General features: G+C 48.4%; 1 protein-coding gene across 2 annotated transcripts; it reads left to right on the forward strand.

The window, feature by feature from the left end:
* Positions 1-25,413, forward strand: DDX23 (DEAD-box helicase 23). Of its 2 annotated transcripts, none has more exons than XM_007528523.3 (17): positions 1-125; positions 9,120-9,334; positions 9,752-9,862; positions 12,400-12,493; positions 12,579-12,644; positions 14,207-14,345; positions 15,384-15,517; positions 15,631-15,743; positions 16,274-16,417; positions 16,516-16,741; positions 16,972-17,117; positions 18,063-18,240; positions 19,734-19,976; positions 21,275-21,426; positions 21,607-21,715; positions 23,125-23,299; positions 24,594-25,413. In XM_007528523.3, exons 2-17 carry the CDS (start codon positions 9,120-9,122, stop codon positions 24,815-24,817), a joined length of 2,469 nt encoding a protein of 822 aa, XP_007528585.1. In that variant the 5' UTR covers positions 1-125; the 3' UTR covers positions 24,818-25,413. The 2 variants fall into 2 exon arrangements, with proteins under 2 accessions (XP_007528585.1, XP_060051436.1); XM_060195453.1 differs by having other exon boundaries at positions 76-207.
* The last annotated feature ends 174 nt before the right edge of the window (positions 25,414-25,587 follow it).

A 25,587-nucleotide genomic window follows, 5' to 3' on the forward strand; every position in this document is an offset into this window, starting at 1 on the left:
CACAAGAACTCGCTTTCCCAGCTTGCCGCGCGGCCCAAGGGTGCAACTCGGCGACCAGGAAACGGGAAAGATGGCGACTGCTCGGCGACGTTGAGGCTGCGTTGGGCGGCTTAGACTCAAGAGTGGTGAGTCCCCGGCGACGGAGGTGGTTCCTACGAGCTTGCGGAGGGGGCGAGAACCGGGGCAGGGCGGTGGTCCCAGCCTTCGGTCCGTGGTGGGGAAGAACGCTTCAGGGAAGGGGCACGAGCTGGGGAAACCTGGTCCGGCAGGGACGAAAAAGGCTCAGGCCCCAATGGAGGTGCCCGGGGTGCACAGGCCAGTCCCTGGGCGGTGTTTCGAACCAGTCGTCTTCCCGTCGGCACCCCGGCCCCCGTGGTACCCACACTTTGACCTCAGTTCTGGTCCCGGCTAAACCTGATGTCTGGCTTTTCTCCCAGAACCGCTCGTGTTTTCCCGCCTCTGCGCCCCCAGTACGATTCCTCTTGACGGGAACGACTTCTTTCTCGCACCCGCACTTACACATCTTCAGATTCTTCTTTGACAGGAATTCTTCTTTCAGGAGTCACTTCCTCTCCGGGTCTTTCCAAAACCTTTTTTTTTTTTTTTTTTTACAATGGAAAGGAGGGCGCACCTTTGAGCTCCTTTCATACTGCCACCTTCCGTGTGAGTCTTCTATAAACTTCCGGCGGGCTGCCTGCTGCAGACTCTTGTAACGCACACCGCCACAGACCCACTATCATGCCACACTGGAGTGGGTGCGTGTGCGTGTGCGTGTGTGTGTGTGTGTGTGTAGGACTATCAGACCCTTGTGAAAAGTTTATTTATTTATTCTCTTCCTGTGCTCTCATGAAAACTCCGTTCAGGCTTCTCCCTACTTGCCTTTGAAACAACTTTTGTCAGAGGCACTTACTATCTCTCCCCCACCCCAAATGCAAAGGTCCCTCATTTCAGCTTTTCTGCATTTGACACAGTTGACCACCACTGTCTCCTTGAAATAGGTTTTCATATATATATATATATATTTACTTAATCCTTTTCGTTGCCCTCATTGTTTTATTGTTGTTGTTGTTGTCGTTGTTGGATAGGACAGAGAGAAATGGAGAGAGGAAGGGAAGACAGAGGGGGAGAGAAAGATAGACACCTGCAGACCTGCTTCACCGCCCGTGAAGCGACTCCCCTGCAGGTGGGGAGCCGGGGGCTTGAACCGGGATCCTTACACTGGTCCTTGCTCTTGCCACCTGCGCTTAACCCGCTGCAATACAGCCTGACTCCCGACAGTTTTCTTTTTTAACTGCATTTAATGACTACAGTCACACATTGCTTAACCACAGTTCGCTCAGCAGTAACTCACATATACCACAGTGGTCTCAGAGGCTGTCCCATTAGTCTAAATGTATAGTAGGCCGCTCCGTCAATTTGTGTAATTACACTCTATGGCAGTCACACAACGACAAGATCATGGCAAGTGATGCATGGCAGTGTACTGCCTCTCTAGCTGTTACGGTTTAGTGTAGTGCCCATAGCTTTAAAAAGCCTTCCGTGGCAGCTGGATGGCATTCTTGGTGATACAAGAATAAAGCCAAAGACTTGAAAACAGAAGGCCCTGAGCTTCATCCCCTGCACTGTGTTTCCCAGAGCAGTGTCCTTTGTTTGTTCTCTTTCTTACTAAACTTATTTTTAAAATTTATTTCTTTATTGGGGAATTAATGTTTTACATTCAACAGTAAATACAATAGTTTGTACATGCATAACATTCCCCAGTTTCCCATTTAACAATACGACCCCCACTATGTCATTTATCATCCTTCATGGACCTGTATTCTCCCACCCACCCACCCCAGAGTCTTTTACTTTGGTGCAATACGCCAACTTTTTGTTTTTTAAGATTTATTTATTCACTAGTGAGAAAGAGGGGGGGGAAAGCCATGACTGGCAAATTGTTCCCCAGGATCAGGCTCAGGAATTCGCTCTTGAAGGTTCAGCACTTAATCCTTTGCACCTCCTTCTGGGCTGCTTGTTAAACTTAAAACAACAACAACAACAAAACTATGGATTGATCTGTGTATGCTCTCTTTCTCTCCCCCCCCCCTTCGCCTCCAGGGTTATTGCCAGAGCTTGGTGTCTGCACTGTGAATCCACTGCTCTCGTGGCTATTTTATTTATTTATTTATTTATTTATTTATTTATTTATTTATTTTAGATAGGACAGAGAGAGATTGAGAGTGATGGGGCAGAGAGAGAGAGGGAGAGAGACAGCCACCTGCAGACCTGCTTCACCACCTGTGAAGCGACCCCCCCTACAAGTCGGAAGTGGGGAGTGGGGGTTGAGCTGGGGGTTTGAACCGGGATCCTTGCGCTTTTTGTTATATGCGCTTAAACCCAAGCACCACCGCCCGCCCCCCATAATCGTGTTCTTGTAGTGGCTACTTGATTTTCTTATATCTTACACTTAGTATGACTGAAATGAAACTTGATTTCTCCTAAATTTGTTTCTTCCCCTGTTTTCTCTGGTCACTCTTGGCCCCACAAACCAGTAGATTTCTCAGACTAATTTTAGCAGCTGTCTTTGTGCCCCCTTTTGCCCTTCCTTTCTTCACAGTCAGTTCCAGCAGCTCTGCCTCCAGACTGTGCCCTAAAACAGTCTACTGTATTCCACCTCGTTACCGTTGTCCCAGACTGACACTGTCTTCTCATCCAGACTGCTGGGGTAGCGTCCTCAGCAATTCTCTCTCTGTTCTTGCTTCCCTGCTATGTATTCTTTTTTCTCACTCACCAAGGTCTTCACTGCTCTGGAACAACTTTTTTTTTTTTTTTTTTTTTTGCTTTTTGTTTTTGTTTTGTTTTCCAGAGAGATGCCACAGCACCAAAGCTTCTCCAAGGGTGGGGCCAGACTTGAACCTCGTATGTTCACCACACCAGGCACCGTCTCCAGTGAGCTGTCTTGCTCACTCACCCTTACTATCTGTTCATTATTATTTTTATTTTTTGATTTTGTAGTATTTATTTATTCCCTTTTGTTGCCCTTGCTTTATTGTTGTCGTTGTTGGGTAGGACAGAGAGAAATGGAGAGAGGAGGGGAGACAGAGAGGGAGAAAGACACCTGCAGACCTGCTTCACCCCTGTAAAATGACTCCCCTGCAGGTGGGGAGCTGGGGGCTCAAAACAGGATCCTTACGCCGGTCATTGCGCTTTGCGCCACCTGCGCTTAACCTGCTGCATGACCATCCGACTCCCCTAATTAATTTTTATTTTTTAAAGGTTTATTTAGTAATGAGAGAGAAAGAGGAAACACCATAGCATCATTTTGGCAAATGTGGTGCTTGGGATTGAGCTGGGGACCTCATGTTTGTAAATCCCGTGCTCTGCCTCCTGCACCATTTCCTAGGCCACTCTTACAATATATTTTCTTCCAAGTCTTCAGAATGAGTCTTTAAAAAGTAAAGTAAAGGAGGTCGGGCGGTGGCGCAGTGGGTTAAGCGCATGTGGCGCAAAGCGCAGGGACCGGGCGTAAGGATCCCGGTTCCAGCCCCAGGCTCCCCACCTGCAGGGGAGTCGCTTCACGGGCGGTGAAGCAGGTCTGCAGGTGTCTGTCTTTCTCTCCCCCTCTCTGTCTTCCCCTCCTCTCTCCATTTCTCTCTGTCCTATCCAACAACGAATTGCGTCAACAAGGGCAATAATAATAACCACAACGAAGCTACAAGGGCAACAAAAGGGGGGAAAAAATGGCCTCCAGGAGCGGTGGATTCATGGTGCAGGCACCGAGCCCAGCAATAACCCTGGAGGAGGAAAAAAAAAAAAAAAAAGTAAAGTAAGGGGAGTTGGGCAGTAGCGCAGTGGGTTAAGTGCACATAGCGTGAAGGGCAAGGACCCATATGAGGATCCTGGTTCGAGCCCCCAGCTCCCCACCTGCAGGGGAGTCGCTTCACAACCAGTGAACTAGGCCTGCAGGTATCTATCTTTCTCTCCCCATCTCTGTCTTCCCCTCTTCTCTCCATTTCTCTCTGTCCTATCCAACAATGACAACAATAATAACTACAGCAATAAAACAACAAGGGCAGTGGTCCGGGAGGTGGCGCAGTAATAAAGCACTGGACTCTCAAGCATGAGGTCCTGAGTTCAATCCCCAGTAGCACATGTGCCAGAGTGATGTCTGGTTCTTTCTCTCTCTCCTCCTATCTTTCTCATTAATAAATAAATAAAATCTTTAAAAAAAAGTACCAAACAAGGGCAACAAAAGGAAATAAATATTAAAAAAAAAAAGTAATGTAAGTGGGGTGTTGGACAGCAGCGCAGCAGGATAAGCGCACATGGCGCAAAGCGCAAGGACCGGCTTAAGGATCCCAGTTCAAGCCCCTGGCTCCCCACCTGCGGGGGACTCGCTTCACAGGCGGTGAAGCAGGTCTGCAGGTGTCTCTCTTTCTCTTCCCCTCTCTGTCTTCCCTTCCTCTCTCCACTTCTCTGTCCTATCCAACAACGATATCGATAATAACTACAACAACAATAAAAAACAAGGGCAACAAAAGGGAAAATAAATAAATAAATAAATGTGAAGTAAATGAGCTGGGTGGCGGTGAGTTGGTAGAGCACTGAACTTGGCATGCATGAGGCTCGTTCCCAGGGTGGCACATGCCAGAATGATGCCCTAGTTCTTTTTCTTTTTAAACTTATTATTTTATTGTTGTAGTCGGATAGGACAGAGAGAAATGGAGAGAGGAAGGGAAGACGGGAAGAGAAAGAGAGACACCTGTAGACCTGCTTCACGGCTTATGAGGCGACTCCCCTGCAGGTGGGGAGCCGGGGGCAGGAACCGGGATCCTGCCGGTCCTTGCACTTTGCGCCACGTGCACTTAACCCGCTGCGCTACCGCCCGACTCCCGATGCCCTAGTTCTGTCTCAGGTTAATTATTATTATTATTTAATGTAAAGTTAAGGACTAGAAAGATTGTTCCGTGGGGATGGCATCTGCCTTGCCATGTGTGGCCCAGGTTGGAGTCCCAGCTCCACATGGGAGGTGGGGGGACTGGAGGAAGCTCTGGAGCTGTGGTCTCTTCTCTCTCGTCTCTGGTTTCTCGCTCTTTCCCATTAACAAAGCTCTAGGGTGCTAGGCAGTGGCTTACCTGGCTGAACATACATGTTACAATGCGCAAGGACTCTGGTTCAAGCCCCTGGTCCCCACCTGCAGGGGGAAGTTTCACAAGGAGTGAAGCAGGTCTGCAGGTGTCTGTCTCCCCCTTCCATCTCAATTTCTCTCTGTCTCTATCAAATAAATAATAAATAAATACAAGTTAGGGGGCCAGGCACGTTGGTGCACTTGGTTAAGCGCTCATGTACAGGGCACAAGGACCCAGGCTCAAGCCCCTGGTCCCCACCTGCAGATATCTCTCTGTCTCCCTGTCTTCCTCTCCCCTCTCAATTTCTCTGTCTCTAATAAATAAAATATTTTAAAAAATAAAGAAATACAAGTTACAAAAGGAAATAATTAAAATAAGTTAAATTAAAAAAAAAAAAAAAACCCACAAGAATCTTTCATGCCTGAGGGTTCAATCCTTAGCCCCACCACACTTCTTTTTTTTTTTTGCCTCCAAGGTTATCGCTGGGGCTTGGTGCCAGCACTACAAATCCACTGCTCGTGGAGGCCATTTTTCCCATTTTGTTGCCTTTGTTGTAGTTGTTATTGTTGTCATTATTGTTGTTGGATAGGACAGAGAGAAGTTGAGAGAGGGAGAGAGAAAGACAGACACCTGCAGACCTGCTTCACCCACTGTGAAGCGATTCCTCTGCAGGTGGGGAGCTGGGGGCTCGAACCGGGATCCTTAAACCGGTCCTTGCACTTTGCGCCACCTGCGCTTATCCCACTGCACCACCGCCTGACTCCCCCACCACACTTCTTAAGAGAAATGATGAGAGGAAGAGGCCAGGCACCACTCCATCTCTGTGACACCAGGGCTGAACCCGGGGTCTCGTGTGTGCAGATGACATATGTTCTCTACCTGCTGCTGCCTCCCTAGTTGGATCCCCAGCGTCACATGTGCCGGGTGGTGCCTTGATTCTCTTCCTCTCCCCTTTCCCTTATAAAGAGACACATCTTTAAAAATGAGTTGCTGAACCTTCTTTTTTTTTTTTTTTTATTTTGCCTCCAGGGTTATTGCTGGGGCTTGGTGCCACTATGAATCCACTGCTCCTGGAGGCCGTTTTTCCCATTTTGTTGCCATTGTTAGTTATTATTGTTGCCATTGCTGTTGTTGTTGCTGGATAGGATAGAAAAATCTATAGAGGAGAGGATACGGAGAGGGGGAGAGAAAGATAAGACATCTGCAGACCTGCTTCACCACCTGTGAAGTGACCCCCCTGCAGGTGGGGAGCTGGGGGCTCACACCGGGATCCTTACGCAGGTCCTTGTGCTTTGCTCCATGTGCGCTGAACCCGCTGCGCTACCGCCCGACCCCCTATCTCTTATTCCTACCCACCTCCACCTCATCATCCTGTTTCATTCTCCCCACTAGCACTCCTTATAACTTGAATTTCTCTTCTCACTCTGTCTAATTTAAGTGTTAGGAGATCAGGGACTTTTTTTGTTTTTAACATTCTCTTCTAATTGTCTATTTATTTATTGGATAGAGACAGCCAGAAATCAAGAAGGAAGGGGATGATAGAGAGAGAGACACCCGCAACACTGCTTGGCCACTCGCAAAGCTTCTCCCCTGCAGGTGGGGACCGGGGCCTCGAACCAGGCTCCTTGCTCATTGTAACGTGTGCGCTTAAGCAGGTGTGCTACCACCCAGCCCTGCTGCTCTGCCTCTAGAGCAGAGGTGAGGAGCCATCTGGCGGCCATGCCAAGGCAACTGCTTGCAAGACTTGAAATTCCATAAATCTAGGAGGCTTATTCATAGCAATACTAAATGCTAATTTTTGAATTGGTAATTTAAAAGATTTACTTATTCATGAGAAAGAACCAGACATCACTCTGGTACATGTGCTGCCGGGGATTGAACTCCGGAGAATTCAGTGCTTTATCCACTGTGCCACCTCCTGGACCACGAATTGATCATTTTGTATAACCTTTGAATGAAATCATAAATATTCAAATGGTTCTTGGCAGAAAAAAGTTTCCCTGCCCTTGCTGTAGAACATAGTACAGTTTGGGCATGTACTGGGCGCTCGGTGAATCATGTCCAGGGTATCTAGAGAAGATGCCCTCTATAATCGTGCCCTTCTGACCATCAGTGGGAGAGACGTGAGTGCTTTTAAGGCTGTAAGAGGCTGTGCTGAGAAGGAGCAGCCAGTCATTTCTCCATCCACGTGAGGTCAAATGCATGGTCTCCACCTCTTGGAAATGGTGCTTGTTCGTTTTTGGATTTGCATCTTCCCTATACATTCTTCCTCCTCAGAAACATGGCATGGGGAAGGGATTGTAATCTAAAGCTTAAGGGGTTGATACTCCAGCTGACCCGTCTGGGGGTTAAACAAGTTCTGAAAAAAATGTGCTTTAAACACTGGGAATGGTGGTGATGATGCTGACAGAGGAGAGGCCGATTCAGACTTGCAGTGGGTTTAGCTCTTAGCCAGAGCAGATGTGACCGGAAGGACAATTGATAGCCTGTGCGTGTGTTCTGTGCCCCTCAAGCAGGTGGGATCAACTAATTCCTGCTGAAACCTTTCATGGGGCTGGGGAATGTCAGTCACAATGTCCGTGAGCTCTGATTTATTTGTTATTAGTGGGAGCGGGGGGTGCTCGGTGGTGAGAGAGGCAACCAGAGCATGACATGGCATATGCAGTAGTGGGAGATGGAACTGGGGGCCTATCCATGGTGTCACTGTCTCTATATTTATTGTGTATTTATTTGTCTTACTAGAGCACTGCTCAGCCCTGGCATAAGGTGGGTGGTGCTGGGGTTTGAACTTTTTAAATTATCTTTTTATTTTTTAATTTTTTTTATTATCTTTGTTTATTGGATAGAGACAGCCAAAAATTGAGAGGGAAGGGGGAGACAGAGAGGGAGAGAGGAACCTGCAGCCCTGCTTCACCACTTGTGAAGCTTTCCCCCTGCAAGTGGGGATCGGGGGCTCAAACCTGGGTAACATGTGATCTCAACCAGGTGCACCACCACCTGGCCCCTGGGGTTTGAACTTGGGACCTTTGGGGCATTAGACATGGAAGTCTTTTTGCATAACCATTATGCTGTCTCCCTTTCCTGCCCCTGCCCTTTTTATTGTAGATTGACAGGTACATTGCCTTTGTATTCTATACCAGATAGCCCGTTAAATGACTAGAAATAAATTTCTTTTTAGTCAAAATAAAATGAGTTTGTCTTTTTAAATTTAGGTTTTCCTTGGAGTGATTATAAACCCAAAACTTAAACTTTTAAAAAATATTTATTTATTTATTTATTTTCCCTTTTTGTTGCCCTTGTTTTTCATTGTTGTTGTAGTTGTCGTCCTTATTGGGTAAGACAGAGAGAAATGGAGAGAGGAGGGGAAGACAGGGGGAGAGAAAGACGCCTGCAGACCTGCTTCACCGCCTGTGAAGCGACTCCCCTGCAGGTGGGGAGCCCGGGCTGGAACCGGGATTCTTACGCTGGTCCTTGCGCTTTGTGCCACCTGCGCTTAACCCGCTGTACTACCGCCCGACTCCCCCCAAACTTAAGCTTAAACCCCTCCCTTTTTGCTCTCTCTTCAATTGATTTTGGATAGAGAAAAGTTGAGAGGGAGTAAGACAGAGACGCACTGCTTCACCATTTGCAAAGCTTCCCCCCTGCAGGTGGGGACTTGGGAGCTTGAACCTGGGTCTTTGCACATTATATAACGTGTGCTCAGCCAGGTGTGCCACTGCCTAGCCCCTAGGGCTTTATTGTTAGTGGGAGAGGGCTCCTGCAGTGCACCAGCGCCCAGCCCGGGTTTGGGACTTTCTTAATGAACTGAAGGAAATTTACCTTCCTTGGGAGCCAGACTGCCTGGAATCTGCTGCTTACTATGTGTGTGGCCCCAGGCAAGTTGCTTTGTAAACCTAAGCTTCCTTTTCCCCATCTCTGATGTCCACCTGGAGTTCTGCAACTGAGCATATATAAACCAGTTTTGAGCTATGCCCAGTATGTAATAAGTACTCATCTTACCCATGACAGATGGCAGGAGAGCTTGCTGACAAGAAGGACCGTGATGCATCACCTTCCAAAGAAGAAAGGAAACGGTCTCGATCTCGGACTCCTGAGCGAGAGCGGGAGAGGGACCGCGACCGGAAGTCTTCCCCGGCCAAAGACAGGAAGCAGCATCGGTCCAGGGACAGGCGTCGAGGAGGCAGCCGCTCTCGCTCCCGTTCTCGCTCCAAGTCTGCAGAAAGGTGTGAAGTGACTTTGTAACCCGTCCCGTGGGGAGGGAAGAGTATGTTTCAGTCACCTTTCTTGGTTCCTCGCCTCCTAGTATTAGGACGTTAGTCTTCCATACATCTCTACATCTAGTGACCCACTAGATCTTAAAGCTTAAGGGAGAAACTTAGAAGGTGAAAGACCTGGTATGTGGTCAAGGAATACGGTTTATCTGTCCACACAGTCGGTGGTCTGTCGTTGCCATTATACTTAGTCGCACCACTCTTAACTCCTTAAGACTTTCTTGGGAGGCCTTGTAACTACCCCAGGAAACACACTCCCTAATTTGTAAACATATTTCGGGAAGTAAGGCGCACAGGAATCTCCTTAGGGCTGCAGTGCGGTAGGACATTTTGGAAACATCAAGTAATCCCGTGATGTGCTGTCTTCAGAGAACGGCGGCACAAAGACCGAGAACGAGATAAGGATCGGGATCGGAATAAGAAGGACCGAGACCGGGATAAGGCTGGGCACAGGCGGGACAAGGACCGGAAACGATCCAGGTACCTGGTGCTGAAATTCTCAGTAGAACCTGGTGGTAATTACTACAGAACATTTGCTTCTTGAAAGATCTGTTTATTCTGAAAAGGAGAGAAGAAGGGAGGAATCAGTGAGAAAGAATGAGAGGACCAGAGCATTATCTAGCTCTGGCATAAGGTGGTGCTGTGGATTGAACCTCCGGCCTCTGGAGCCTCTGGCATGCAAGTCGGTGTTCTCACAGGATGAACTGTTTCCCTGGACCAGAGTTGTCTTTTTTTTTTTTTTTTTTTAATAGGTATATGATTGATATATCCTCTTTGAAAGTGTAACAGTGCACAGAGACCTGGGTTCAAGCCCCCAGCCCACCTGCAGCTTCATGAGTGGTAAAGCAGTGCTGCATGTGTCTCTCTGTCTCTCTCCCTCTATATTTCCCCTTTCCTCTCAATTTCTCTCTCCCTGTATCAAATAAATAAGTAAACAGATAAATAGAAAGTAGAGCCAGTTAAGGGAGTCACAACCAGTTAAGCAAAGTTGCTCTTAGAATTTGGAATTAATTTGAAGGGGCCACCCTATAAAACATTCCTGTAACCCCATCAGACTATTCAGTTTCAGACTAGTCAGGACATGCAACATGTGTTTTGGGGGGATGGCTCACTGGCACTCTACTTCTGGAAATGTACTTTTCAAAAAAAGATGGATTTGTTTATTTATCTTAATGAAAGAGATGGGGTGGGAGGACACGCCAGAGCACTTATCAACTCTGGCCTGTGGTGGTATTGGGGGCCAAACTGGGAAGTCTAATTATTCACGAGAGAGAGTAAGAAGAGCCAGAGCATCACTCGGGCACATGTAATGCCAGGCATTGCACTGGGGTCTGCTGCTTCAGAGTTCAGTGCTTTATCCACTGTGCCGCCTCCTGGGCTGCCTCCTGAAAACACTTTATGTAAAGTTTTTATTAGGTCCTGAGTATCAAAGGTTAGAATTCAGGGCAAGGGACAGAATATCACTGGGTTGTGTCAGATCACTTGTGGGGGCTGGGTGGTGGCCCACCTAGTTGAGCATGTATGTTACAATGTGCAAGGACCCGGGTTCAAGACCCCAAGGCCCCCTTCCAACCTGCAGGAGGAAAGCTTCTAGAGTGGTGAAACAGGGTCAGGTGTCTCTCTGTCTCTTTCCCTTTCTTTTTTAAATTTTTTGCCTCCAGGGTTATTGCTGGGGCCCCGGTGCCTGCACCATGAATCCACTGCTCCTGGAGGCCATTTTTTTTTACCTTTTTGTTACCCTGGTTGTTTTACCATTGTTTTGGTTATTGTTGTTATTGATGTCGTTATTGTTGGGTAGGACAGAGAAATGGACAGAGGAGGGGAAGACAGAGAGGGGGAGAGAAAGACACCTACAGATCTGCTTCACCACCTGTGGAGCGACTCCCCTGCAGGTGGGGAGCCGAGGGCTCGAACCGGGATCCTTAGGCCAGTCCTTGGGCTTTGCGCCACATGCACTTAACCCACTGCGCTACCACCCGACCCCCTATTATTTATTTTTTTTATATTTATTTATTCCCTTTTGTTGCCATTGTTGTTTTATTGTTGTTATTGATGTCGTTGTTGGATAGTACAGAGAGAAATGTAGAGAGGAGGGGAAGACAGAGGGGGAGAGAAAGATAGATAGATACCTGCAGGCCTAGTTCACTGGTTGTGGAGCGACTCCCCTGCAGGTGGGGAGCCGAGGGCTCGAACCGGGATCCTTAGGCCAGTCCTTGCACTTTGCGCCATGTGCGCTTAACCCACTGCGCTACTGCCCAATTCCCATCTCTTTCCCTTTCTAGCTCCCCCTTCTCAAGTTCTGGCTGTCTATCCAATAAATAAAGATAATGAAAAAAAGATCACTTGTAAGTTAAATTTACAGCAAGAGTAGGAAAAAGATTGCTGGAATTGGTAGAAAAAAATTAAGAGGCAATATACAGAATTTTGAGCCAGACTTAGTAATACTATCTGGGCTGCGCGTGCGTGTCTGTCTGTCTGTCCATGTAGGCTGGATGTATTATGGATTGTAAAAGCTAGGCAGCATTCTTTTTTCAATGTGCAATTGTTATTTGAAGAAAATTTTTTTGGGGTTAGGTGGTGGCGCACCTGGTTAAGCTCACATTACAGTGTACAAGGACCCGGTTCAAGCCCCTGGTCCCACCTGCAGAGGGAAAGCTTCTCAAGTAGTGAAGCAGGGCTGCAGGCATCTCTCTTGTCTCTCCCTCTCTATTTCCACCTTCCATCTCAATTTCTGTCTCTGTCCTACAAGAAATAAAATTGAAAAAGAGAGAAGAAAGAAAATATTTTTGATAATATGAAGACCCACTTCCCATTAAGGATTAGTCCCAGGAAAGGGGGCTTGGGTAGAATGGGGCCAGGATGGGCCATCGTTGGGTTTCAGCAGGGAGTGCCAAGGTCACTGCAGAGGAGGCTTCGGCATGTGATGGACACCATGGAACAGCCTTGTTGAGGCTTGGGGAAATGTCTGTCTGCTTTTGAAGTAAACCTCCCCCAGACACTGTTTCTTTCTCTTACAGTTTATCTCCTGGCCGAGGGAAGGATTTTAAATCTCGGAAAGACAGAGACTCTAGGAAGGATGAAGAGGATGAACACGGTGATAAAAAGCCTAAGGTAACGAGCGGGAGGCTTTGCTCCCCACTTTAGTGATCTTCAGAGAGAAAGCTTTTGTAGACTAAGGCTCTCTTTTTACCTTCAGACCCAGCCATTATCTCTGGAAGAACTTCTGGCCAAGAAAAAGGCCGAGGAAGAAGCTGAAGCTAAGGTGAGAACTTAAGGATCTGAGTTACTTCGCCAGCAGAAGGCTTAGCTCACAGTTCTGGAGGCACTAAGGTCCTTTCTTCCGAGGCATCTCTCCTTGGCTTGCAAATGGGCGTCTGCCATCCGTCTTCACATGGTCTTCCCTCTGTGTGTATATGCCCTTGGTGTCTCTCTTGGTGTCCAGATACCATCTTCTTTTTTTTCCATCTCTTCTTCCTTTAATATGTATTTTTTCCCTTTAATATGTATTTTATTTGTTTTATTTAAATAAGAGAAAGATACAGAGAGAGACCAAAGTACACTGTTCAGCTCTAGTTTATGGTAGTTTGGGGGATTGAATCTAGGACTTTGGAGCCTCAACCGTGAAAATCCTTTTGCATAACCATCATGCTATATCCCCTGCCTTCCTCCCTCCTTCCCTGCCTTCCTCCCTCCTTCCCTGCCTTCCTCCCTCCTTCCCTCCCTTCCTCTCTCCTTCCCTCCCTTCCTTCCTTCCTTGCTTGCTCTTTTTTGCCACCAGCATTATCACTGGGGCTCAGTGCCTGAAGGAGGAATCCATTGCTCTGATAGCATTTTTTTGTCCCTTTTTTTTTTTAATAGAGAAATTGAGAGAGGAGGGGTAGATACAGAAGGAGAAAGAGAGACATGCGCGGCACTGCTTCGCTGCTTGTGAATCTTTCCCTGCAGGTGGGGAGCAGGGATTTAAACCAGGGCCTTGTGCATGGTGACGTGTGCACTCTACCAGGTGTGCCGCTGACTGGCTTTACTTCTTGTAAAGACACCGGTCAGACCACATTATGGTTCATTGCAGGAGCCTATTTTATTTACCTTCATCATTTTTCCTCTTGAGCGTTTATTCACTAATGGGGGCCAGGTGGTGGCACACCCTATTGACTGCACATGCTACAACGTGCAAGGACCTGGGTTTGAGGGGAAACTTCACAAGTGGTGAAGTAGTGCTGCAGGTGTGTCTTAAGATTTTTTTTCGTAAAATGATCTCTTTGTTTATGTATTAGCAAGAGGGAAATGGAGAAGGGGAGAAAGAAAGCCGAAACAGTACTCTTAACATGTGAACTGCTGGCGCTGTACTTGGGACCTCGTACTTATGACTCCTGACTCTTAGTACTGTGTCTCCCTGCTGCTTTATCACCTCTTTTTCCAGATATGCTGGCATTCGGAGGTGCTGGGAGGGTGGGGTTAAGGCTTAATCATAGTGGTCCGGGAAGTGGCGCAGTGGATAAGGCTTTGGACTTTTAAGCATGAGCTCCCAAGTTCAGTTCCTGGCAGCACATGTACCAGAATGATGTCTGGTTCTCTCTCTCTGTCTCCTGTCATTTCTCATGAATAAATAAATAAAATCTTTAAATAAAAAAAAAAAAAGGCGTAATCATACAGATTTGAGGGGCTCATGCTAAAGTATCAGGCCTCTGCGAGAGAGAGGAGGGAGAGTTTAAATAGGTTTAACAGCTGAGCCAATGTTTTCAAGCTTCTTGCCATTTCCCTTTCGCTGCTAAGACATTGCCCTGCTCTCAGGTCCTTTGTTTACAGTTACAATCTGTTTTGTAGCCCAAGTTCCTCTCCAAAGCAGAACGAGAGGCCGAAGCACTAAAGCGACGGCAGCAGGAGGTAGAAGACCGGCAGAAGGTGCTTGAAGAGGAGAGGAAGAAAAGGAAACAGTTCCAAGACTTGGGCAGGAAAATGTTGGGTCTGTGTCTTTATTTTTAAGATTTTTATTTTTCAATTATCTTTAATTCTTTATTGGATAGAGACAGAAATCGAGAGGGAAGGGGGTAATAGAGAAGGAGAGAGACGCCTGCAACACTGCTTCACCACTTGCAAAGCTTTCTCTCTGTAGGTGGTGACCAGGGTCTTCAAGCTGGGTCCTTGTGACTGTAACATGTCCACTCAACTAGGTGTGCTAGCACCCAGCCCCAGGTTCATGTTCTTACCCAGATTGTTCCCAGGTAGAGCAGAAAGGGTTGGGATGAGATGCCAGTGTTCAGGAGAACAAAGACGCCTTTTAAAAAAATATATATTATTTATTCCTTTTGTTACCCTTGTTGGTTTATTATTGTAGTTATGATTGATGTCTTTGTTGTTGGATAGGACAGAGAGGACTGGAGAGAGGAGGGGAAGACAGAGGGGGAGAAAAAGACACCTGCAGACCTGCTTCACTGCTTGTGAAGCGACTCCCCTGCAGTTGGGGAGCCGGGGGCTCGAACTGGGATCCTTAGGTTGGTCCTTGCGCTTTGTGCCACCTGCACTTAACCTGTTGCGCTACCGCTTGACTCCCTTTTTTTAATATTTAATTATTCCCTTTTGTTGTCCTTGTTGTTTTTTTTTTTTGTTATATTTATTATTGATGTCATTGTTGTTGGATATGACAGAGAGCAATGGAGAGGGGAGGGGAGACAGAGGGGGAGGGAAAGATAGACACCTGCTGACCTGCTTCACCACCTGTGAAGCGACTCCCCTGCAGGTGTGGAGCCGGGGGCTCAAACCAGGATCCTTACACCGGTCCTTGTGCTTTGTGCCACCTGCGCTTAACCCACTGCACTACCACCTGACTCCCTTGTTTTTTTAAGACGTCTTTTTACTCCGGAGTTTGGAAGAGAGAAGGAGGGTGTCTCTATTTCCCTTGTGTTACCATTCGCCATTGCCCTGCCCACATTTGGACTCCCTCCATACCTTGTTTTTCTCTTCTGCCGAGCTCTTCCGTAGCTTTGCTTTCTTTGGTCTGCAGAAGACCCTCAGGAACGGGAACGCCGGGAGCGCAGGGAGAGGATGGAACGAGAGACCAACGGAAATGAAGATGAGGAAGGGCGGCAGAAGATCCGGGAGGAGAAGGATAAGAGCAAGGAACTACATGCCATTAAGGTGCAGGCTTAATGTCACACACGGAAAGGAAAGTTTCCTTGTGGCCATTGAGACCTCTGCATTTGCCATCTGGGCGTCAGGTTTGATGGGCTCTGCTTTCTGTCTCTGGGCAGGAACGCTACTTGGGTGGCATCAAGAAGCGACGCCGAACGAGGCATCTCAATGACCGCAAGTTTGTCTTTGAATGGGATGCATCTGAGGACACATCCATTGACTACAATCCACTGTGAGTAGCTTCACACCCAAACCTGCTCTTCTGAACAAGACAGTTCTTAGAACTGGTGACTACAGAAATGGAAATAAGACAAGTTTGCGTGAGAAAATGGGTAAACTCAGAGCCGGCCAGCCTTTTGGATGAGGGAAGACCCTGGCCAGGAAGGGGACTGGTACACATTCGTAGTCTGCCTTCTAGGGCTGGCGGTAAAAACTCCTCTTTTCCCTTCCTTTATCTTTTTTTTTTTTTTTTTAATATTTCTTTATTTCCCCTTTTGTTGCCCTTGTTTATTGTTGTCATAGTTATTATTGATGTCATCATTAGATAGGACAGAGAGAAATTGAGAGAGGACAGGAAGACATAGAGGGGAGAGAAAGATAGACACCTGCAGACCTGCTTCATCACCTGTGCAGGGACCACCTGTGCAGGGTTGCAGGTGGGGAGCCGGGGGATCTTTAGGCCGGTCCTTGCGCTTCACACCACGTGCGTTTAACCCACTGCGCTACCGCCTGACTCCCTCCCTTCCTTTATCTGAACCCCAGGTACAAAGAACGGCACCAGGTGCAGTTGCTGGGGCGAGGCTTCATTGCAGGCATTGACCTGAAGCAGCAGAAACGAGAGCAGTCACGTTTCTATGGAGACCTGATGGAGAAGAGGCGGACACTGGAGGAAAAGGAGCAGGAAGAGTGAGTAGTCAGGGTGACCGGTGGTTGGGCAGAGCCCAGAGTCTACAGCAAAGAGATGGAAAATACTGCTTGCTGATACTCTTTCTGTCATGCTCCAGAGCACGACTTCGAAAACTTAGGAAGAAGGAAGCCAAGCAGCGCTGGGATGATCGGCACTGGTCCCAGAAGAAGTTAGATGAGATGACAGACAGGGACTGGCGGATCTTTCGTGAGGACTATAGCATCACCACCAAAGGCGGCAGGATTCCCAACCCTATCCGGTCCTGGAAGGACTCCTCTCTGCCCCCACACATCTTGGAGGTCATTGATAAATGTGGCTACAAGGTGAGGAGGGGCAGATGGCCCTAGAAGCCCTGAGGTGGGCCTGCATTCTAGGGCTACAGACTTGCTTGGTTCCTTGCCTGTAGGCACCAAGGTGACATCACTTTCTTCTGGAATGATTGACCTGAGTGGCTGTTTTTTTCTCAGATCCAAGTCCTATGTGCTTGGTGACTTCCTTTGTTAGGAGTAATATAACCCTTCCTGTACCTGTTGCTCTCTCTGGATCACTGCAGGAACCAACACCTATCCAGCGTCAGGCAATTCCCATTGGCCTACAGAATCGTGACATCATTGGCGTGGCTGAGACTGGCAGTGGCAAGACGGCAGCCTTCCTCATCCCACTGCTGGTCTGGATCACTACTCTCCCCAAAATTGACAGGTGGGAGCAGCTGACTGTAGTCAAAGTGGGTGTGACTGGGTAGGGAAGAAGTCATCAGATGAGTGGTTTTCTTTTTTTAAATTTTTATTTATTTATTTATTTATTTATTCCCTTTTGTTGCCCTTATTGTTTTATTGTTGTTGTTCTGAGTGGTTATCTTTTGAAGTCTGTATATCAGAAGACTCTTTAATCTGGGTCAGATGTTAGGGAATAATTGGACCAGCATATCAAAGAGGTGCCTGTTTCTGTTGCTAGTGAGGATCATACCCTGGAGAAATTGGATGTACTAGAGTCCTGACTTTGTTGTGTGTGTGCTTAGATAGGGACCGGGCGGGGGGTGGGGGTGGCAGACAGGCACCACAGCACTGAGGTCTCCTTCCTCCCTCCCTTTACTCCTTCCTTCCTTCACTCCTTCCTTCCTTCCTTCCTTTCTTCCTTCCTTTCTTCCTTTCTTCCTTTCTTTCTTCCCCCACGAGGGTTATTGCTGGGGCTCAGTGCCAGCAGTACAAATCCACTGCTCCCAGCAGTCTTTTTTTTTTTCTCCTAATTTTTATTGGATAGAACAGAGAGAAATTGAGAAAGAATGGAAAATAGAGCCCTATTTCACCACTCATGATGGTGAAGCGGACCCCCTGCAGATGGGGAGCAGGTCTTGAACTTGGGTCCTTGCTCTTGGTAATATGTGCACTTAACGGTGCACCACTACCCAGCCCTCCTGAGGCTTTCTTCAGTGCAGTGGTGACTGGTTTAAACCTGGGTGATGCTACGCCCTATCCAGGTGGGCTATTTTACTGGCCTTAGTGTGACTTAGAAGATCGTTACATCCTCTTCCCAACACATTTCCCACCCCCATGGCTGTCTTTAAGAGTGATTTTGTCTTGTGCTGTTTGCGGTTGGGTGAGGACCAGAGCTCATGAAAATGTGGGATATTCCCCCTTACCACAGGATCGAAGAGTCAGACCAGGGCCCTTATGCCATCATCCTGGCCCCAACTCGCGAGCTGGCTCAGCAGATTGAAGAAGAGACCATCAAGTTTGGAAAGCCACTAGGCATCCGCACCGTGGCTGTCATTGGTGGCATCTCCAGAGAAGACCAGGGCTTCAGACTGCGCATGGGTTGTGAGGTTTGTTCACCTAACAGCAGCTAGTCCACCATTTGGGCAGGTTTTGTCTTGGGGCTGTGTTTCTAGTTATTCTGTAGACGTGCAGTCAACTGAAGAAAAGGACTGATGGTGTGTGTGTGTGTGTGTGTGTGTGTGTATGTGTGTGTGTAGGGGGTATTGAGAGTATCTACAGCAAATACCGTGTTGTGAGCACCCTTCATATTTACCACAACGCTTGAGAGTAGATAGTACCTTCAGTTTACAGGTGGAGCTCAGGCTCAGGTTCGTGACTTGCTCAGTCACACACAGCCCGTGATGGGTAGAGCCGAGATTCATATCCAGCACCTGTGCTCTTTCCTACCCTGCCAGACCATTAACTTAGCGTGTTGCCTTCTCAGGATGGGAGAGGAGAGCGTTTTTATAGGAAGTCTGCATGGGAAGGAAGGAAGTCTTCTGCAGACTTCTTTATTTTTTTCTAATTATTTATTCATTGGCTAGAGACAGCTAGAAACAAAGAGAGGAGGAAGAGATAGAGAAGGAGACAAAAAAGAGAGAAGGAGACAGAGATACAGGCAGCACTGCCTCACCACTCGTGAAGCTTTCCCCCTGCAGGTGGGGAGCAGGGGCTCGAACCCAGGTCTTTGTGCATTGTAACGTGTGCTCAACCAGATGCGCCACCACCTGGTCCCATCCGTGCTGGGCTAGCGTGGGGGTGCCCCTTCCCGGGCACATACTCTCTGGGTTGGAAAGAACTTGACTGGAGCCAGCCTGGGCTGCTACTCACTCAGTGACGTGAGGAAGATGACTCAGGAACCAAACACGTGGTGCGAGACAGTGCAATTCTTTATTGATCAGAGAGCCAAAGCTTTTAAAGGGCAGACCCGGAAGTGTCAAGTCAGAAACAAATGGCTTGACATGGTTTGGAAAAGGGCTGGGAAAGTAGGAACTTCCTTAGCAACTGTTGCGAGGGTTTTAACTGGTAGGATTAATAATACCCTGCAGGCAGGGAGGGTCTTGAGGGTAGAAAGAAGATAGATCAAAGGAATGGAATGGGTGGGGATCTTTCAGGCAAAACAATGATTATGTAGATAATAAGGGAGCAGGCCATAGTATCAGGAATGCAGGCTGGAGCAGGGGGAGCTGGCTTAATGTTTTAAGGAATGCCAGGCTCCTGGAGGCAGGAAAATGCAGGGTGCTTTGTGAGGCTCCTGACACATCTGCAGACTTCTTAGTGTAGTTCCTTTATTCAGTCCTCCTGCCTCCCGCAGTCTGTTTCTAAGAAAGCTCCTACTGGTTTTCCCTCCTCTAATGTCTGAGAAAGCCCTTTGACCTTCATAAAAATCCAAGGTACCAAGTGATTTCATGCCACGTACCAGGAGCTTTCACTGACAGTGCAGCAGGAAGTCAGAGTTGAAGTTCTTTAGCACCAAGGATCTGTGGCCCAAATGGGTTGCTAGTTGACAGGAGGGAGGAGAAAGGCTGGAGCCACACAATATTCTGCTCTCCCCGCCCAGATTGTGATTGCTACCCCGGGACGTCTGATTGATGTGCTGGAGAACCGCTACCTGGTGTTGAGCCGCTGCACCTATGTGGTCCTGGACGAGGCAGATAGGATGATTGACATGGGCTTTGAGCCAGATGTCCAGAAGATCCTGGAGCACATGCCCGTCAGCAACCAGAAGCCGGACACAGATGAGGCCGAGGACCCTGAGAAGATGTTGGCCAACTTTGAGTCAGGAAAACATAAGTACCGCCAAGTAAGACCACTTTGCTATATTGGGGACAGTGGGGTTGTCTGTCCTGCTATAAGGCTGTTCTTGCTTTTGGTGGTTCCACGTGGCGAGGTGTGCCTAGGTTGAGTCCTCCCACAGTCCTAGCAGTGTCGCCACTCAGCTGGAACAATGACTTGAGTTGTGCTGCTACTACCTACTGTATGTGTGAACAAATGCTCTTATCCCACCCTGTCCTCAGAAGGTAGAAAGTCTCAGACTGGGGAGATAGCATAATGGTTATGCAAAAAGCCTTCCATGCCTGAGAAACCCCAGTACCTTCATAAGCCAGAGCTGAGCAGTTCTCTGGTAAAAGAAAAGAAAAAGGCAAGGGAGATACCGTAGTGGTTGTGTAAAGAGACCCTCATGCCTAAGGCCTTCTGAGGTCCCCTGCACCACCATAAACCAGAGCTGAGCAGCACTCTGGTTAAATTAAAAAAAAAAAAAAAAAAAAAAAAAAGAGGGAGAAAAAAAAAGTCCTGAGGTCAGAGAGACAGCATAATGATTATTCAAAACACTTTCATGTCTGAGGCTCCAGTGTCTCAGTTTCAGTCCCCAGCACCACTGTAAGCCGAGGCTGAGCAGTGCTTTCATTAAGAAAAGAAGAGGGGGAGTCGGGCGGTAGCGCAGCGGGTTAAGCGCAGGTGGTGCAAAGCGCAAGGACCTCCGGAAGGATACCCCGGCTCCCCGCCTGCAGGGGAGTCGCTTCATAGGCGGTGAAGCAGGTCTGCAGGTGTCTATCTTTCTGTCCTCCCCTTCTCTGTCCATTTCTCTCTGTCCTACACAACAACAACACCAATAACTACAACAGTAACTACAATAGAAAACAACAAGGGCAATAAAAGGGAAAATAAATATATTTTAAAAATTAAAAAAAATAGGAAGAACTATAAAGTGACTTGTCAGCCTAGCCCCCAAATAAAAAAATCCAAGGAGAACAACTTAAAAAAAAAAAAGTTCTCGCAAGGACCAGCGTAAGGATCCCAGTTTGAGTCCCTGGCTCCCCACCTGCAGGGGAGTCACTTCCAAAGTGGTGAAGCAGGTCTGCAGGTGTCTGTCTTTCTCTCCCCTTCTGTCTTCCCCTCCTCTCGCTATTTCTGTCTGTCCTATTAAACAACAATGACAGCAATAACAACAACAATAACTACAACAATAAAACAAGGGCTACAAAAGGGAATAAATAAATATTTTTGAAAAGAGTTCTTTTTCTGGGTTTCGTTCTGTGGTACGGGCGGGCTGTGTGACTGTGTCTGCCTGGGCCCTGGCTGAGCCTCCTGTTCCCACAGACCGTCATGTTCACGGCCACCATGCCCCCGGCAGTGGAGCGTCTGGCCCGGAGCTATCTTCGGCGACCTGCTGTGGTGTACATTGGCTCTGCAGGCAAGCCGCATGAGCGTGTGGAACAGAAGGTCTTCCTCATGTCAGAGTCAGAGAAAAGGTAAGGGGGTGGCTGAGGCGGGGGCCGCAGGGTGGAGAAGGGGCTATTTCCAGTGTGAGTGGTGGCTGGAGGTGACTGTTCCTCCGTGTGCATGGTAGGATGGCAGGGACATTGAAGAGCCTGGGATTGGGGTGTGTCACGTGAGTGCTATGCATCTCGTTTCTCTCCTCTCCTCTCCAGGAAAAAGCTGCTGGCAATTCTGGAACAAGGCTTTGATCCACCCATCATCATATTTGTCAACCAGAAGAAGGGCTGCGATGTTTTGGCCAAATCTTTGGAGAAGATGGGGGTTCGTCTGGCAGGGGAGGGCAAAGTCCGGTCCCTTTGGGGCTGCTTTCTGAAACTAGACATCCTCCCCCTGGCTCCTTGTTCAGTTCCTGGTCATTCTCTCCCTCGCCACCATTCAGCAGCCCGGCTCTAGAAGGAGGAGTGGGTTGGGAAGAACCAGGGAAATTCCTGGGGCTCCCCGTCTATCCTGACACGGCAGTCAGAGCTGCCTGGGTCTCCTCTCAGTGGCTGGGGCAGGAGCGGTTTAGAGCCAGGAGTCTAGGAGGAGCGGAGGCTGTGGACTAGAGACGGTCAGAGTTTGCTGTGTTTTCATGCTTGGGAGAGGACTGGTGTGGGAGGGAAGGAACTATTGTGTTCTCTTTTCCTGGCACTGGTGTTTGAGGGAAAGGAGTTTTTTCGACAATGCTTAACCTTCAATTTCTGCTTTTTTATAAGAATGTATTAGAGATAGAAATTGAGAAAGGGGGGAGATAGAGGAGAGAGATAGACACCGGCAGCCCTGCTTCACCTCATATGAAGCTTTCCCCTGCAAGCAGGGACCAAGGGCTGGGTCCTTGCACACTGTAACATAAGTGCTTAACCAGGTGCACCACTGCCCGGCCCTTTAGCCTTCAATTTCTTTCTTTTACTTATTCATTCATTTTCCTTTTGTTGCCCTTGTTTTTGTTGTCATTGATGTCATTGTTAGGTAGGACAGAGAAATGGAGAGAGATGGGGAAGATAGGAGGAGAGAAAGACACCTGCAGACCTGCTTCACAGTGTCTTTCTCTCCCTCTCTGTCTTCCCCTCCTTCCCATTTCTCTGTCCTATCTAACAATGATGACATCAGTGACAACAACTACAACGATAAAGAACAAGGGCAACAAAAGGGAAAATAAATTAAAAAAATAAAATAAAAAAGAAAGAAAGAAATGGAGAGAGGAAGGGAAGACAGCGGGAGAGAAAGACACCTGTAGACCTGCTTCACCGCCTGTGAAGTGACTCCCCTGCAGGTGGGGAGCTGGGGGCTTGAACCGGTATTCTTACGCCGGTCCCTGCACTTCACGCCATGTGCGCTTAACCCGCTGTGCTACTTACTGCTCAACCCCCCAACCTTCAGTTTCTTGGCGTCTGCTTTCCCCCCTCTGCCTGCTGTCGGGTACATCACACTTGCTGGCTTTACCTTTCCCTGCCATCTTGCCGGGCCACTCTGTTCTCTCCCACCTCTTCCTCTGCCTCACGTGCCACTCTGTTCTCTCCCACCTCTTCCTCTGCCTCACGTGCTCTTTCTTCATTTGAGGCCGTACTCACTCTTTCTCCTGCCTCCGTCTTCTGTTGTCTAGCCTTCCTCATGCTTAACGTACGTGTGTGTGCGCGCGAACGCGCGCGCGTTGTCATTGCTTTTTTGTCACCTCGCCATTCTTCCAACAGTACAACGCTTGTACGCTGCATGGTGGAAAAGGCCAGGAACAGCGAGAATTTGCACTGTCCAACCTCAAGGCTGGGGCCAAGGATATTTTGGTGGCTACAGATGTGGCAGGTCGTGGTATCGATATCCAAGATGTGTCTATGGTTGTCAACTATGATATGGCCAAAAATATTGAAGGTAAGTGTGGAGGAAGTAGCTCCAGCCCAGGGGGAGGGAAATGCTTGTCTTTCTATCCAAAGTCAGAGCACTGTACTGAGGGCCCGATTGCTGAGCTCGAAGCTCAGGATTGCTCCTCCAGAAAGCCTCTGCCCTGGGCAGTCGGGCAGTAGCACAGCGGGTTAAGCGCACGTGGTGCAAAGCGCAAGGACCGGCACAAGGATCCCGGTTCGAGGCCCCAGCTCCCCACCTGCAGGGGAGTCACTTCACAGGCGGTGAAGCAGGTCTGCAGGTGTCTGTCTTTCTCTCCCCCTCTGTCTTCCCCTCCTCTCTCCATTTCTCTCTGTCCTATCCAACAACAACATAAATAACAACTAAAACAACAATAAAAAAAAAAGGCCAACAAAATGGAAAATAAATAAATATATATCAAAAAAAGGCACCGTGGTCCAGGAGGTGGTACAGGATAAAGTGTTGCGTTCTCAAGTTATGAGGTCGAGAGTTCAATCCCCGGCAGCACAGGTACCAGAGTGATGTCTGATTCTCTCTCTCTCTCCTCCTATCCCTCTCATTAATAAGTAAATAAAGTTTTTTTTTTTTAAAGCCTCTGCCCTAGGGAGTTGGGCGGTAGTACAGTGGGTTAAGTGCACGTGGCACAAAGCAGAAGGACCGGTGTAAGAATCTCGGTTCGAGTCCCCGGTTCCCCACCTGCAGGGGAGTCGCTTCACAGGCGGTGAAGCAGGTCTGCAGGTGTCTGTCTGTCTCTCCCCATCTTCCCCTCCTCTCTCTAATTCTCTCTGTCCTGTCTAACAACGACGGCATCAATAACAATAACTACAATAAAAAAACAAGGGCAACAAGAGAATAAATATTAAAAAAATAAAAAAGCCTCTGCCCTTTATTACATGCTGCCTTGTTCTCCCAACACCTGACATAAAGGCTCAAGGGTGCGGGGAAGCAAGGATCTGGGCAGCTCTCCGGCTAGGGTGGAATTTGACCACCATCAGTGGGGGAACAGATGCCGGTGGAGAGAATAGGAAATATTTATTATTATTATTTATTAGAATTGAAAATAGTAATCTCTTTTAGTAGCTGTGGAGAGAGGGTGAGCTGGCTGAGTCCATCTTTAAGTCACTGAGTGAAATTTCTGTTGGGGGTACCATGGCTCAGGAAGTGTGAGCTGTATCTGCTGCCCTCAGTGATGTGGTGGGTGGGACGACGGCTTTACAGGCAGAATTTTCAGACACTGCTCACCAGGAAGGACTTCTGACCTGGTGCCCTGAGTGACGCTCCTCCTCCTCCTCCTCCTCCCCAGATTACATCCACCGCATTGGCCGCACAGGACGAGCAGGCAAGAGCGGCGTGGCCATCACCTTCCTCACCAAAGAGGACTCTGCCGTGTTCTACGAGCTGAAGCAGGCCATCCTGGAGAGCCCAGTGTCCTCCTGCCCACCAGAGTTAGCCAACCACCCAGACGCCCAGCACAAGCCAGGCACCATCCTTACCAAGAAGCGCCGGGAAGAGACCATCTTTGCCTGACAGCACTACACCCAGGAGTTAAGACTGCTCTGATGCCTACCCAGGCTCCTCATGCCTGAAGGTCTGACCACAGGGCTCCAGGCAGAAAGCAGCCTGCTGCAGGAGGCAGAGAACACATCACTGTAGATGCTGGCCCAGCTCTGCCCCTTTGGTAGGCTTTGGGATTGCATTGAGCCACCAGCTCTTGCCAGTTATGGGGCAGCCAGTTGGCACAGCCTTCCAGACTGAACAAAGCCTGGTTGCCAGAAGGACGTCGTCGGCGCAGGCTGGCCTGTGGTAAGCTGCAGCAGCGCCGCTGCCCTCGGTGCTCCAGGGACCTGGCGCTGCCAGGATTGAGGACCTTGAACTCTTCCTGTCACTGACAGCTCTGCCCATTGAGACTACAAGCAAATTGAGAGTCTTGTTTGGAGCTGTGCATGTCCCCCACGCCCAGGGGTGCTGTGCACTCCAGGCAGCCTTCACCCAGGGAATATTTTTTAGATGTGGGGACTGGGTGAGCTGGCCTAGTCCATCTTTAAGTCACTGAGTGAAATTTCTGTTTTCTATTCTCTGAGAAGATGAGTTTGTATGTTCTGAGAATAAATACATGACTTAAAGGCTGTGCCTTGTTCTGCCGAGACCCGCCCCACGTTCTCCCTGGCATCACAGAAGGCAGTCACTTGGGACACGGAGGGAAATGATACCAAAAGCAGAGCTGGTCAGCGCTGACAGTCTAGGTCTCCAGGATGCACGTGGGGGGACAGAGACACTATTGCCAAGAGATGATATCC

The sequence above is a fragment of the Erinaceus europaeus genome, chromosome 7 (assembly GCF_950295315.1).
Source record: "Erinaceus europaeus chromosome 7, mEriEur2.1, whole genome shotgun sequence".
Classification (NCBI taxonomy): Eukaryota; Metazoa; Chordata; class Mammalia; order Eulipotyphla; family Erinaceidae; genus Erinaceus; species Erinaceus europaeus.